This window comes from Trachemys scripta, chromosome 1 (genome assembly GCF_013100865.1).
Source record: "Trachemys scripta elegans isolate TJP31775 chromosome 1, CAS_Tse_1.0, whole genome shotgun sequence".
Classification (NCBI taxonomy): Eukaryota; Metazoa; Chordata; order Testudines; family Emydidae; genus Trachemys; species Trachemys scripta.
In genome coordinates this window covers 236,091,824-236,105,359 of record NC_048298.1, presented here as the reverse complement: position 1 = coordinate 236,105,359, position 13,536 = coordinate 236,091,824, and the positions used below count along the sequence as shown (strand labels likewise).

The following is a 13,536-nucleotide window of genomic DNA, read 5'->3' as shown; positions in this document are numbered from 1 at the left end:
TTAAAAACATTAAGGTTGCAAATTCAGGCACTAAATTTAGGAAATGCCTTTGCAACCTTAGTTCAGCCCCGCCCTTTGAGCATATGTATTAGGACAGTCTTTATTTTCATGACCACATAATATTTTTTCCACAATATCCCTGTTTTGTTCTGTGCTCAGGATGAACACTGCACAATGAATGAGTAGCTATTCCACATTGGTTTTTCCTTATACCTTCTTTACTAGACACACTACTCAAACTCTGCACTTAATATGGAATTATTTCTTCATGGGCTTTTCCATACCCACCATAGTATGAGAGTGCTTCACAAACACTAAAGAATTTATTTTCACAACATCCCAGTGATGAGGGGGCTTTATCCCTATTTTACAGATGGGGAAATAAGAGAAATTGAAGTCAAAAGTCCATTAACTTTAGGTGTCTAACCTGATATACCTAGAGCATCTCTGGCATTTCTTAACATCTGAATTTTCAACTTTGGTATCTTAATAATGTTCCTTAAATGTAGTGTGTGTGTAATTTTTTATATAAATAGAAAATTCACTAATGACAAGGGGACTAAGGAATGAGTAGTACCTGAAACTATCTTTAACTTTGAAAGAGACTAGATTTCAAGCTGATGTCCCTTTAAAATGAAGCCTAAAGTTTAGGCTTAAAGAGCTTAACAGCACTCCCTTTCTGTCTGATTTCACATACCTTCATGTTTTCAAAGGTGGATATTGATGTTGCTCAACCACCACTTAATATTTCTCAATTTTTGACTTTCACTATTATGTGGCTAACATGGCCCACAGCAAAGTAAACTTAAGCTTGGTGCAATATTGTTTCTTCAACTGATGGAACTCAGTCATTACAGCATTTCCGATTCTGCATGCCTCAGCTAAACTATTTATGAAGCATACAGAAATGAGAAGCATTGTGATAAGGAAGAGGTACTGAATTAAAAAGCAACTAGAGTAGTAGCCAAGAGATCTGTACTCTATTTCCAGCTTGATTATTAGCTCCTTAAGTGACTAGACTGTGTGCTTCAGTCTCCTTATCTTTAAAATAGGGCAAATGCTGTTTATCTACCTGTAGCAAGGTGGTGTTACCTTCCTCAGAGAATGACAGGGAGGGACCACAACACGCCACCTCGTGGGCCGAACCAGGAGAGCCAGTCCGCCCCAACAGGAGCGGGAGGGTGAAATAGGAAGCGGAAGTACAAAAGGTGGGCCTTGCAACTTAGTTGTGGTGGAGCCACCACAAGAGACAGATGCATCCCGCCTGCTGCTGGAGCCTGCAGGGGAGCTGCCTCCTGAGGACTGGCTGGATCTCCCCGGGCTGCCAGCAGACCAAGACGCCGGGGAGCTGCTGGGACTGACGCCTGCCGACCGACCAGAGCTCCCCAAGACAACAGACACAAGTACACCCAAGTGGGAGAGTAGGAACCAGCCCAGGGAAACCAGGCAACAGTCTGCTTGGGACCTGGCCTGATACAGAGTCACCGTGTTGCAGGTGGATCCCCGCTGACCCAGTGGCAGACCACTCTGCCACTGTTCAGGTCCTGGGCTGGCATGTGGTGAAGTTGGGCAGGCCTGCGTCCCCCCTGTCACTCCATCCCTGGGGGCAGTACTCTCCCTCCTTAGGCCAGGAGGCCTGTGCTCCTCACACAACCCTACCTGAGCCCCATAGACTCTCTTGGTGCTCACTCTTACCTAAGCCTCTAGACTTTATGGTGCTCACCCCCACTGGGACTCAGACTGCTTAGCTGCTCTGCCGATTGCAGACCAGAGCTTACCCATTGCTTTGCTGCCCAGCCCTGACTGGGCCTAGGGCTCAAAGACTGCCGTACTGTTCTGCCCAGCTGGAGGATCAGAACACTACATGAAGCTAATTCCCCCCTTTGAGCACCTTTACAGGTACGCGACAGTGAGGAGGCGTGGCCTCCCTCAGAGACTGTCAGAGGGATGGCCACCCAGCCTACACTATCTTTGTAAAACACTGAATTTTATGGATGAAGAGCATTAAGTTATATTACTACACATGCTACACATTTTGAAAAAAAATTCAAATAAAATGGCAAATATCTTGCTCTAATACCAAGGGAAAAGCAACGTTTGTTACACCACACATCAGAGTGTGTCATTATACTGAGATCAAGTACAAAACAGTTGTTCGGCCAGTTTGCAAGACATATCCTTCTGCTCATTTTTCTGGATGTGTTGAAATGTCACCTAATTTAATTATGAATATGAAGTTCTATAAGTAGTAAGTCATGAAAAACAACCATTTTGTACAGACTAAATTGGATTTTGTATCTGTGTTAGTCCTCTAGTCTCATCTGCTCTTTTTTTTGTGGGGGGTCTATGAAAATGTGCATTCACACAAAGCAGTTTAAATCTTAGTCAGTCAAAACCCTTCCTCCAAAAGTGTTCTCTCAATACCAGTGGTTTCCATACATGATGTCATCACATTCTATATCATTTGTTACTTCAATCTCTAAATACTTACCCAGGGCCCTGAACAGTACTGCATAAGACCCTAAACAACTAAATCAAACAAAAAAGTCTTCAATTTAATATGCAAATACAAACATCTTCACTGTGTCAGTCCCTTCAACTTTACCAATTTTCCAGAAAAAGCTCAGCCAAAACCAGAGTAGTGTCTACAAAAGTCTGAACAGTTTCATTTTCTACTCAACCATATCTCAAACTATCCTGGTATTAAACAGAAAATTCTGCTCTATCAGCATTGGCAACTAAATCATAGAAAAATAGGGCTGGAAGAGACCCTGAGAGGTCTTCTAGTCCATCCCCCTGCGCTGAGGCAGGACCGAGTAAACAAACCATTCTTGACAGGTGTTTGTCTAACCTGTTCTTAAAAACCCCCAATGATGGGGATTCCACAATCTCCCGTGGAAGCCTATTGTAGAGTTTATCCTTATAATTAGAAAGTTTCCCCTAATATCTAACCTTAGTCTTCTTTGCTGTAGATTAAACTCATTACTACTTGTTCTACCTTCAATGGACATGGAGAACAATTGATCAGTCCTCTTTAACAGCCCTTAATATATGTGAAGACTTATCAGGTTCCCATCTTTTTCTTTACACTACATATACCCAGCTTTTTTGTTTGTTTGTTTTAAACCTATCCTCACAGCTCAGATTTTCTAAATCTTTGTAATTTTCGCTGCTATCCTCTGGACTCTCTCCAATTTGTCCATTACCTTTCCTAAAGCATGGTGCTCAGACCTGGGCACGGTATTCCAGCTGAGGCCTCTCCAGTGCCACACAGAGCGGGACGATTACCTCCCATATCTTATGTACAACACTACTGTTAATACATCCCAGAACAATATTAGCTTTTTATGTAACTGTATCACATTGCTGGCCCATATTCAATTTGTGACCCACTATAACCTCCAGCTTCTTTCCAGCGGTAATACTGCCTAGCCAGTAATGCCCAACTTTGTATTTGGGCATTTCATTGTTCCTTTTTAAGTGAAGTACTTTGCACTTATCTTTACTGAATTTCATCTTGTTGAATTCAGACCAATTCTCCAATCTGTCCAAGACCTTTTGAATTCTGATCCTGTCCTCCAATGTACTAGCAACCCCTTCCAGCTTGGTGTCATTTGCAAGTTTTATAAACATACTCTTCCACTACATTAACCCAATCATTAATGAAAATAGTGACTAGTGCCAGAACCAGGACAGACCCCTGGGACCCCACTAGATATACCCTCTTAGTTTGTCAGTGAACCATTGATACTATTCTGAGTAGCCTTTCAACCAGTTGTGCACTCACCTTATACTAATTTCATCTAATCACATTTCCCTAGTTTGCTTATGAAAATGTCATATGGGATGGTGTCACAAGCCTTACTAAAAAACCAAGGTGCATCATATCTACTGCTTCCCTGCTATCCACTAGACCAGTAACCTTATCGAAGAAGTTATGTTGGTTTGGGATGATTTGTTCTTGCCAAACCCATGTTGGGTATTCCTTATTGTCTTCTTATCATCTAGGGGATTGCAAACTGATTGTTTAATAATTTATTCCAGAATCTTTCCAGGTACTGAAGTTCGGCTGATTGGTCTATAATTCCCTGGGTCCTCTTTATTCTCCCTTTTAAAGATAGGTGCTAGGTTTGCCCTTCTCCAGTCCTCTGGGACTTCACCCATCCTCCATGCATTCTCAAAGATAATGACTACCTGTTCCAAGATTGCTTCAGCTAGTTCCTTAAGTACCCTAGGATGAATTTCATCAGGCTCTGATGACTTGAATACACCTAACTTACCTACATATTCTTTAACCTGTTTTTTCCTATTCTGGAATATGTTCCTTCCCCCTTGTTAATATTAACTGTGTCAATTAACTGGTTATAATTAACTTTTTTAGTGAAGATTGAAGCAAAGAACACTTTAAACATTTCAGCCCTCTTGATGTCATCCCTTATTAGCCCTGCATCACAGCTAAGTGGCAGAGCTACACTTTCCTTCATCTTTCTTTTGCTCCTAATTCATTTATAGAACCTCTTATTGCCTTATTTCTCTTGCTAAGTGTAACTCACTTGTGCCTTGGCCTGATTTTCCCCCCTACATGCTTATGCTATTCTTTTGCGCTCATCCTTCGATTTGTATGTTTCCACTTTTTTGTAGGATTCGTTTTTGATGTTCACGTCATTAAAAAGCTCCTGATGAGATAGTGTTGGCCTATTACTATTCTTCCTATCTTTCTTTCCCAGAAAAAAGTCAGATGCCTTCTAGTTCCTTCCCCAATTTCCATTAGGAGAAATCCTTATATACTTCATGCACACATACACAAAAAAGATCCAAAAGTATGCTTCACGTGCCCCAAACAGACTCATCCATCACAAAATATTTAACTAATCCTTGACACTCACATAGACAATTTTGAATACAAATAAGCCTTTATCCCAGAATCACTGTTGACTGCACAGATGTTGGCCACATCTTAAACTGAATCAAAAGGGTTTTCCTCCCACACCTAGATGCTATTCAGGTTCTCATATCATGGCATCTCTATACCTGACTGTAAGAGAGTTGATGCCCTAAACGGTTTTAAGACAATAGCTTAACCTCTGGCAAACTGACTTCACATCTCACTGAGTTTTACTAGCAGAGAATTTGGCCCAAGTGTTGAATTGCTGACACTTGGGAGCTCACATGAAGTTACTTACATGCTCTAGAAAGGGGAGAATTAAGAATATTCCTTGCAAAGAGTTGGCTGAACTCTGTAAGCCATAAATTCAAGCAACTATGTATCCAGGAGCCTTATGTCATCCAACACAATACAGTACAGAAATGGAAGACAAGAAAATAAGGAAAGAAAGAGGGGAAAAGCCTAATAACAGAGTTATATGGAACAAAATCTAGAGCATTGAGAAATTATAAACATGGCAAACAGTGAGGATTCAGTACTCATACTACAGTGATGGGCAGCAGCATAAATCCTTAAGGTACATCTATCTACTACTTTTCCCTAAGGCCTGAAGGTCTCTAATAAGAACAATGATGTAATCATTTATTTTTACAAAGCCTTTGGAAGACTAACTAGACTGCTGTAAGCTCTGGGCTTTTCAGTAAAAAAAATGGATTAAACTAGAATCCAAACAAAAACAAAAAGTCACAGAAAGATAATAGATTATGCCTTATGCATAGGGCCCTACAAAATTCATGGTCCATTTTGGTCAGTTTCATGGTCATAGGATTTTAAAAGTCATAAATCTCATGATTTCAATTATATAAATCTTGAAATTTCACAGTGTTGTAATTGTAGGAGTCCTGACACAAAGAGGGGGGGGGGGGGGGGGGGGGATCTCGCTAGGTTATTGTAGGGAGGGTTGCAGTACTGCTACCTTTACTTCTGCGAGGCTGCTGGCAGAGGCGCCACCTTCATAGCTGGGCGCCCAACCAATAGCTGCCGCTCTCTGGCCACCCAGCTCTGAAGGCAGTGCAGAAGTAAGGCTGGCAATACCCCTAAAATAACCTTGTGACACCCCCCCCCCCCCCCCCCTTCCTTTAACTCCCTTTTGGGTCAGGGACCCCAATTTAAGAAATACTGGTCTCCTCGGTGAAATTTGTATAGTATAGGATAAAAGCACACGAGAGACCAGATTTCATGGTCCGTGACGCATTTTTCATGGCCGTGAATTTGGTAGGGCCCCACTCATGCAACATGAAGATCAAATTATTTTACTTATCACAAGAGAGGACACAGTATAAAGGCATAAAAATTTGTAATTTTTCAAAAATAAAGAAAGGAAGGTACTACTCTAATAGCACAGTTTATGTACACAAGACAATGAGCAACAGCTTGACATTGGAAGATCAAGCTTAAATGAGGCATTAGGAAAAATTTATGACAAGGTTATTAAAGCTGCTAAAAAATTAAGGCAGTAACCAAGTCATGGAAATATACAAAACCCTACCAGAAATCAGAACTCTGCACTCATTTGAAGCATTAGAGTAAAGCTGGGTCAAGTTTTTCAATCAAAAATTTTTTTTAGCTGAAAAATGCAGATTCAAGTTGAGGGAAACATTTTGTGAATTTGTGTCTATTTCAACTAATTGTTTCAGTCAAAAAACAGTTTTCGAAGTGGGGGAGGTAATATCTTTTATTAGACCAAGTTCTGTTGGTGTGAGAGACAAGCTTTAGAGCTTACACAGGTCTTGAACTCTGGGTGAACTAGAAAGCTTGTCTCTCTCACCAACAGAGAAAGCTTGTCTCTCTCACTAATAAAAGAAATTTCCTGACCCACCCTCTCTAATATCCTGGGACCAATCTGGCTACAGCTACACTGCATACATAGTTTTGTAAGTGTCAAGCTAGAGTCACAAAACCCCTTTTACTCAACAGCCCAGGGGTTAGGGCACTCACCCAGGATGTGGGAGACCCAGATCCCTATTGTAGCGGTTCTACTTAATATAAATCAATAGTCACTAAACCAGAGAGACACTATGGCCTGATGGTTACGGCACTGGCCAAGGAGGGAGAACACCTGGGTTCCAATCCCCACTCTGGGGAGGTGATTCAAATCTGGGTCTCCCACATCCCAGGTGAGTACCTAACCATTAGGCTATTAGGTAAATGTGGCCACCAGTACTACTTCCTCTGGGATTTTATGAAGCTAGCCCAAAATTTCATTTCCTTTTATTTAAAAAGTTAACAGTGCCCAAAATCAAAACAAAACATTTTGGTTGACCCAAAATGAAGTCCCTTCCAACTTTAGTTCACAAAATATTGTGCTTTGGATTGACACAAAACAAGATTTCAGAACTGCCAGTGAATCACCTCTCTCCCTTCCTCAACAACAGTTATTTACACAGCTCTACAACAGAGTGGTTTCAGGTTGCTTCCAGCCCCTCAATCTAATCCAGCTAGTTATGTTAGTACCTGAATATCTGCACTATGGAAGTGTTTGAACAAAGGATCAATAGGTTCAGGAACACTTTTCTTCTTTTTGATGATTTCCAGCATAGGCAAAACTTTTTTCCAATAATAAACACTTCGTCCAATGTATTCCCTTTGGTCATAGAAAGAATTTAGACTACTGCCCTGTGAAGGAAGCAGAATAGAAGAGTGTTTATTTTAAGGAATTTCAGCTATTACTAGATATTATTCAAACTGTTAACTTGCTTCAAATACAGACAGTCTTCAAAAGCTCTGGTATTGTCTTATGCACCTCTGACTCCTCAGGTGAGTCTCATCCAGTCTCTGTACAAGCCTACATAACGCATGCAATACATGTAGCTACAAAAAAAGTGAGATTTTAAAAGGATACCAAATGACTATTGGAAAAAGGAATGCAAAAAGTTATTTCGTTTGGCATAACATGATCAAGTGAATATTTACTACATTTTCAGTTTAGTTCTACTAATTGCTAAATTGTAAAATATTTTATCATTCTTAGCACAACACGCCAAACAGAAATATGTAAGTTATAAAGATTAAGTTACAGCGTTAATTATTTAAGTTATAATAAAGGTAAAAATATTTTTGCCAACTTACTGTTTTATGAAGACATTTTGCCCAGTGAACAATTAGGGCAGGTTGAAGTCCATGTTTCCCCAGTGCTCTGAGAGTGTTTATTTCATGCTGGACTAGAAGTCTTAATTTTGCTGCTGTTCCTGGTCTGAAAAGTAATGGACACATTTCCTAATTAGCCTGCTCTGTTTTATGGAAAACTTTTGCTTGTCAATCCATTACAATAATGCAGATAAATTATTAATATCATGCAGATTATTGGTTTTAATCCCTTTTTTGCCTCCCATTTGCCATATACCTGCAGAACTATCCTGATCAAGGTGTGCACCCCACACAGGCCCTGAAGGATTTAGATAGGCCTGTGAGGCCAATTAACATACTGGTAGTACCTGACAGAAAGAGAAAGCCAGGTATAATTGATAATGAAGCCCTATAGGAGCGGGAATGGGTGGTAATTATAAAGCCAGTAAGTTTGCAGCAGAAAAGGGCTTCAGGGAAAGAGTCTGCAAGCACTGTCTGGAGAATAAAAGATGTAGGAAGCAGTCCAGGGAGGCAGGAAGGAGTCTGAGGGAGTAGACCTTGGTTGCCAGCTACAGGGTCTGGGTTCCTCTACCAGCCACAGAGGAAGGTGAAGTGAAACCTCCTGAGGTAAGGGATGTAAGAACAGAGCCCAGTGACAGATGGAAGATCTGCTATAACGTCATCGGACTCTTACACAGGAAGGGATGGACTAAAATGTAACCTGGTTGAAGGGCTAAGTTGCGGGAAGAGAGACCACTGAAGCGACAATGGGCAGGGGTCACCACACAGGGAGTCAGCTGCTATGCCACGCCCAGCCACAAGGAGATGCTCCTGCATTGAGTGAATCCCTTTACATACACCAATCCATTTCTAAAGGTATGTTGCCACTGCAACTACAGCTGTGATTGTACCACAGGTAGGTATACTCTACTAGCTTTAATCATGGGTGACAACAATTGTGAAGAGGCATGGACTTGTATTTGGGCTAGCTGCCCAAGTGTTACTTGTGTTACTATCCTGCGCTGGAGTCCGTGACACCACATTTTCAGTACTATTGTTACCCTTACTGGTTAGTTTAAAGATAGCCTTCCCATGGTACAATGACACCTTCACTTGCAGCATAGAAATACCGTAGAAGTCTCTTTCAAAACTCTCAGAAATGTTTACTATCAAAATTCGAGTGTCTAAGATTGAAGGTGTTGAAATAATGAAGTACATGCTACAAGAGTCTACAGTCATCTGATTAGTAGTACTAAGATTCTCATGCTGGAAGTGACTTAGATTTAGTAAAATGTTTAAATAAATAAATAAATAAATAAATAAGAACACCACTTACATTGTTTTTTTGTGAATAAGGTTATTAACAGCATCCCACCAGGATCTCTGCCTTTCACTACAGAGCTGTTTGCTCACTGGCAGAGGTAAAAATTGAGGCTGATGTGAACTGTAGTGAGTATTAAATGTCTCTTGTAATTGTAAGTGGCTAGTAAATATCACTCCAAGTAGAAATACCTGTTTTCATAAAATAAATACATGTTATACTGTGCAATTCTCCATAGCATAGTAAATTTCAGTGCTTAAACTGTTTCCTTACTTCAAGGTCCAATATACAGATTGTTTCAGGAGCATTGGTCTCAAGTCTTGATGTTTCCTGGGGCAAGTGGAAAAGTTGTTTTAACCATTTGCGTATTTCAGGTAAGATTGACATGGAGTTCCACTGTAAACCAAGCCACGTAAGGTGCTGGAGACAACCATTGTGCACTCGAATTGCGCCTAAACAGAAACAAATGATTGTTTACTTCTAAAGTCTGTATCAGCAGTATCCGTGCAAACAGTAATCTTATCAAAACTGCATTTTATTCCATTAAAAAATTATTAAGTTATGAAAACTTTAAAAAATGATAATCCAGCCAAACATTTTGGTTTCCTGCCTTTGAATCTACTTCTCTTTCTATGACTAAGCCCCCAAGTCCATTCCTCAGAGGCAAATAGATCCCATGTATTATCTCTGGAGAATAATTTTATTTTAAATATATAAATGCCATCACCATCTTATCTATGCAGTATTGTTGTAGCCGTGTCGGTCCCAGGTTATGAGAGAGACAAGGTAAGTGAAGTAATATCTTTTATTGGACCAACTTTCTGTTAGGCCTTGGCTACACTCGGGAATTCACAGCGCTGCCACGGCAGCGCTGCCGCAGCAGCGATATGAAGCGCAAGTGTAGTCGCGCCGCCAGCGCTGTGAGAACTCTTGCAGCGCTGTATGTACTCCTCCTCTCCGAGGGGAGTAGCTTGCAGCGCTGCAGGCTCTGATCACACTAGTGCTTTACAGCGCTGCACTCGGAGGAGGGGGGACGGGGGGGACGGGGGGGACACACGACACAGACAGTGTTTTCACATCCCTGAGCGCAACAAGTTGCAGCGCTGTACAGCGCCAGTGTAGACAAGGCCTTAGTGAGACACACAAACTTTTGAGCTCACATAGAGTTCTTCTTCAGGTCTGGGAAATGTACTCAGAGCATCACAGCTAAATACAAGGTGGAACAGATTGCTTAGCATAAGTAGTTAACATATTTCCAGGGACTATTCAAGGTAAAGTGGCCCATTAATATCCCTCCAGTCATAGGGGAGAAAGGAAGGAGGGGGAAGCAGCTGCGGACATTGCTAGTGGGTTACAGGATGGGTGAATGCTTTTCATAAAGCAATCACTCTATATTTGACCTATCAATCCCCATCTGCAAAGGAAACGTGCACAACACTTTCAAAAGACGAGACTGGGAGTGTAAATTCAGAACTTTGTTAGACACTAAAAATCACAGACTGAACTGAGACTCACTTTATGGTTTACAACCCCCCAAGCTGCTCCCCTCGCCCTGTGACTGGAGGGGTGTTAACAGGCCACTTCACCTTGAAAGGGGTTAACTACTTATGCCAAACAAACAATCTGTTCTACCTTGTATTTAGCTGTAACACTCTGGGTAAGTCTACACTGCAATTAAACACAAGTGGCTGGCCCGTGCCACCTCACTCGGGTTTGCGGGGCTCAGGCTGCAGGACTGTTTCACTGCAGTATAGATTCCCAGGCATGGGCTGGAACCTGGGCTCCAGCCTAAGCCTGAAAGTCTGCACTGCGGTGAAACAGCCCCATAGCACTGGTCTACAACTTTTGAGAAGTCGTCTGCTTCAGAGATAAAACGTGCTATTATGTATTTTGATGTGCTGAATTCAAATATGACAATTAAAACAACTGATTGGCTACTGTTTCTAAGATATTTAAGTTTTTACATTTTATGTTTATGTATATTGTGTAGATAGAGTTTTAATCATAAATTGTAAACCTAGGTCTTTTCATGTGTTTATGGTTGCTTTATATGATAATATTTCACCTGTCCTGTTTATGTAACACTTTAAAAATCAGCAAAAGGGTTATATAAATAAAATTTATTATGAAACAAAAGGCAAAAAACTATTATGTACATAGTTTAGTCCTATTCAGTGTCTACTCGGCGCTTCTTGGCTTGTCTCTTGTATTCTTTAAATGGAGCATCTCTTGTCACTGTCCAGCAATAGTCTGCAAGCATTGATGGGCTCCATTTGCCCTGATAGTGTTTCTCCATTGTTGCAATGTCCTGGTGAAATCGCTCGCCGTGCTCGTCGTTCACTGCTCTGCAGTTCGGTGGAAAAAAATCTGTGAGATGAGAGTGCAAAAAATGTATCTTTAGTGACATGTTGCAACCAAGGCTTTTGTATGCCTTGAGGAGGTTTTCCACCAACAACCTGTAGTTGTCTGCCTTGTTGTTTCCGAGAAAATTTATTGCCACTAACTGGAAGGCTTTCTATGCCGTCTTTTCCTTGCCACGCAGTACATGGTCAAATGCATCATCTCGAAGAAGTTCACGAATCTGAGGACCAACAAAGACACCTTCCTTTATCTTAGCTTCACTTAACCTTGGAAATTTTCCACGGAGGTACCTGAAAGCTGCTTGTGTTTTGTCAATGGCCTTGACAAAGTTCTTCATCAGACCCATCTTGACGTGTAAGGGTGGTAACAAAATCTTCCTTGATTCAACAAGTGGTGGATGCTGAACACTTTTCCTCCCAGGCTCCAATGACTGTCGGAGTGGCCAATCTTTCTTGATGTAGTGGGAATCTCTTGCACGACTATCCTATTCGCAGAGAAAACAGCAGTACTTTGTGTATCCAGTCTGCAGACCAAGCAAGAGAGCAACAACCTTCAAATCGCTACAAAGCTGCCACTGATGTTGGTCATAGTTTATGCACCTCGAAAGTTGTTTCATGTTGTCATAGGTTTCCTTCATATGGACTGCATGACCAACTGGAATTGATGGCAAAACATTGCCATTATGCAGTAAAACAGCTTTAAGACTCGTCTTCGATGAATCAATGAACAGTCTCCACTCATCTGGATCGTGAACGATGTTGAGGGCTGCAATCACACCATCGATGTCGTTTCAGGCTACAAGATCACCTTCCATGAAGAAGAATGGGACAAGATCCTTTTGACGGTCACGGAAGATGGAAACCCTAACATCACCTGCCAGGAGATTCCACTGCTGTAGTCTGGAGCCCAACAGCTCTGCCTTACTCTTGGGTAGTTCCAAATCCCTGACACAGTCATTCAGTTCACCTTGTGTTATGAGGTGTGGTTCAGAGGAGGAGGATGGGAGAAAATGTGGGTCCTGTGACATTGATGGTTCAGGACCAGAAGTTTCATCCTCTTCCTCGTCTGACTCAAGTGAGAATGATTCTGGTGCATCAGGAACCGGCAGTGCTTCTCCATGGGGTACTGGTCATATAGCTGATGGAATGTTTGGATAATGCACAGTCCACTTTTTCTTCTTTGACACACCTTTCCCAACTGGAAGCACCATGCAGAAGTAACAATTGCTGGTATGATCTGTTGGCTCTCTCCAAATCATTGGCACTGCAAAAGGCATAGATTTCCTTTTCCTGTTCAACCACTGGTGAAGATCTGTTGCACAAGTGTTGCAGCATATGTGTGGGGCCCACCTCTTGTCCTGATCTCCAATTTTGCAGCCAAAATAAAGGTGATAGGCTTTCTTAACCATAGTGGTTATACTGCGCTTTTGTGATGCAAAAGTCACTTCACCACAAACATAGCAGAAGTTATCTGCACTGTTCACACAAGTACGAGGCATCTCTGCTCACTTTGGCTAAACAGAAATGTGTCCCTTTGCAAAATCAAACACTGACAAATAAGAGAGCACGACACTGTATGATTTCTAGAGCTGATATAGGGCAATTTGTTCAGCAGAGTGATGTAAGCTTCATTATGATTGCATCATCCATGACTTCTAGGAATTACATGATGCAATTCATATCATGTATGATGCAATACCAGCTTCAGATTGCATCATTCATTGTTTTGCCTAAAAAGCAAGTACTGTCCAAACCCAGTCAGATTTATTCATATATCCAGTCAAAGATGTATTTTAGTCATTTCTGGTTTAAATTGAGATCCCTTCCCTTTATAACACACTTAT

The 13,536-nt window shown here is 41.3% G+C and overlaps 1 protein-coding gene across 2 annotated transcripts in view; it reads right to left on the bottom strand.

Moving 5' to 3' along the window:
* LOC117870750 (E3 SUMO-protein ligase RanBP2-like) overlaps nucleotides 1-13,536 on the bottom strand; it is a 68,722-nt gene that overhangs the window by 37,384 nt on the left and 17,802 nt on the right. For both annotated transcript variants that reach the window (XM_034758076.1, XM_034758077.1), the window contains exons 10-13: nucleotides 9,606-9,784; nucleotides 9,348-9,523; nucleotides 8,015-8,138; nucleotides 7,400-7,561 (exon numbers count right to left, since the gene is read on the bottom strand). In XM_034758076.1, the coding sequence (XP_034613967.1) occupies nucleotides 7,400-7,561; nucleotides 8,015-8,138; nucleotides 9,348-9,523; nucleotides 9,606-9,784 (641 nt within the window). The remainder of the gene's footprint in view (nucleotides 1-7,399; nucleotides 7,562-8,014; nucleotides 8,139-9,347; nucleotides 9,524-9,605; nucleotides 9,785-13,536) is intronic.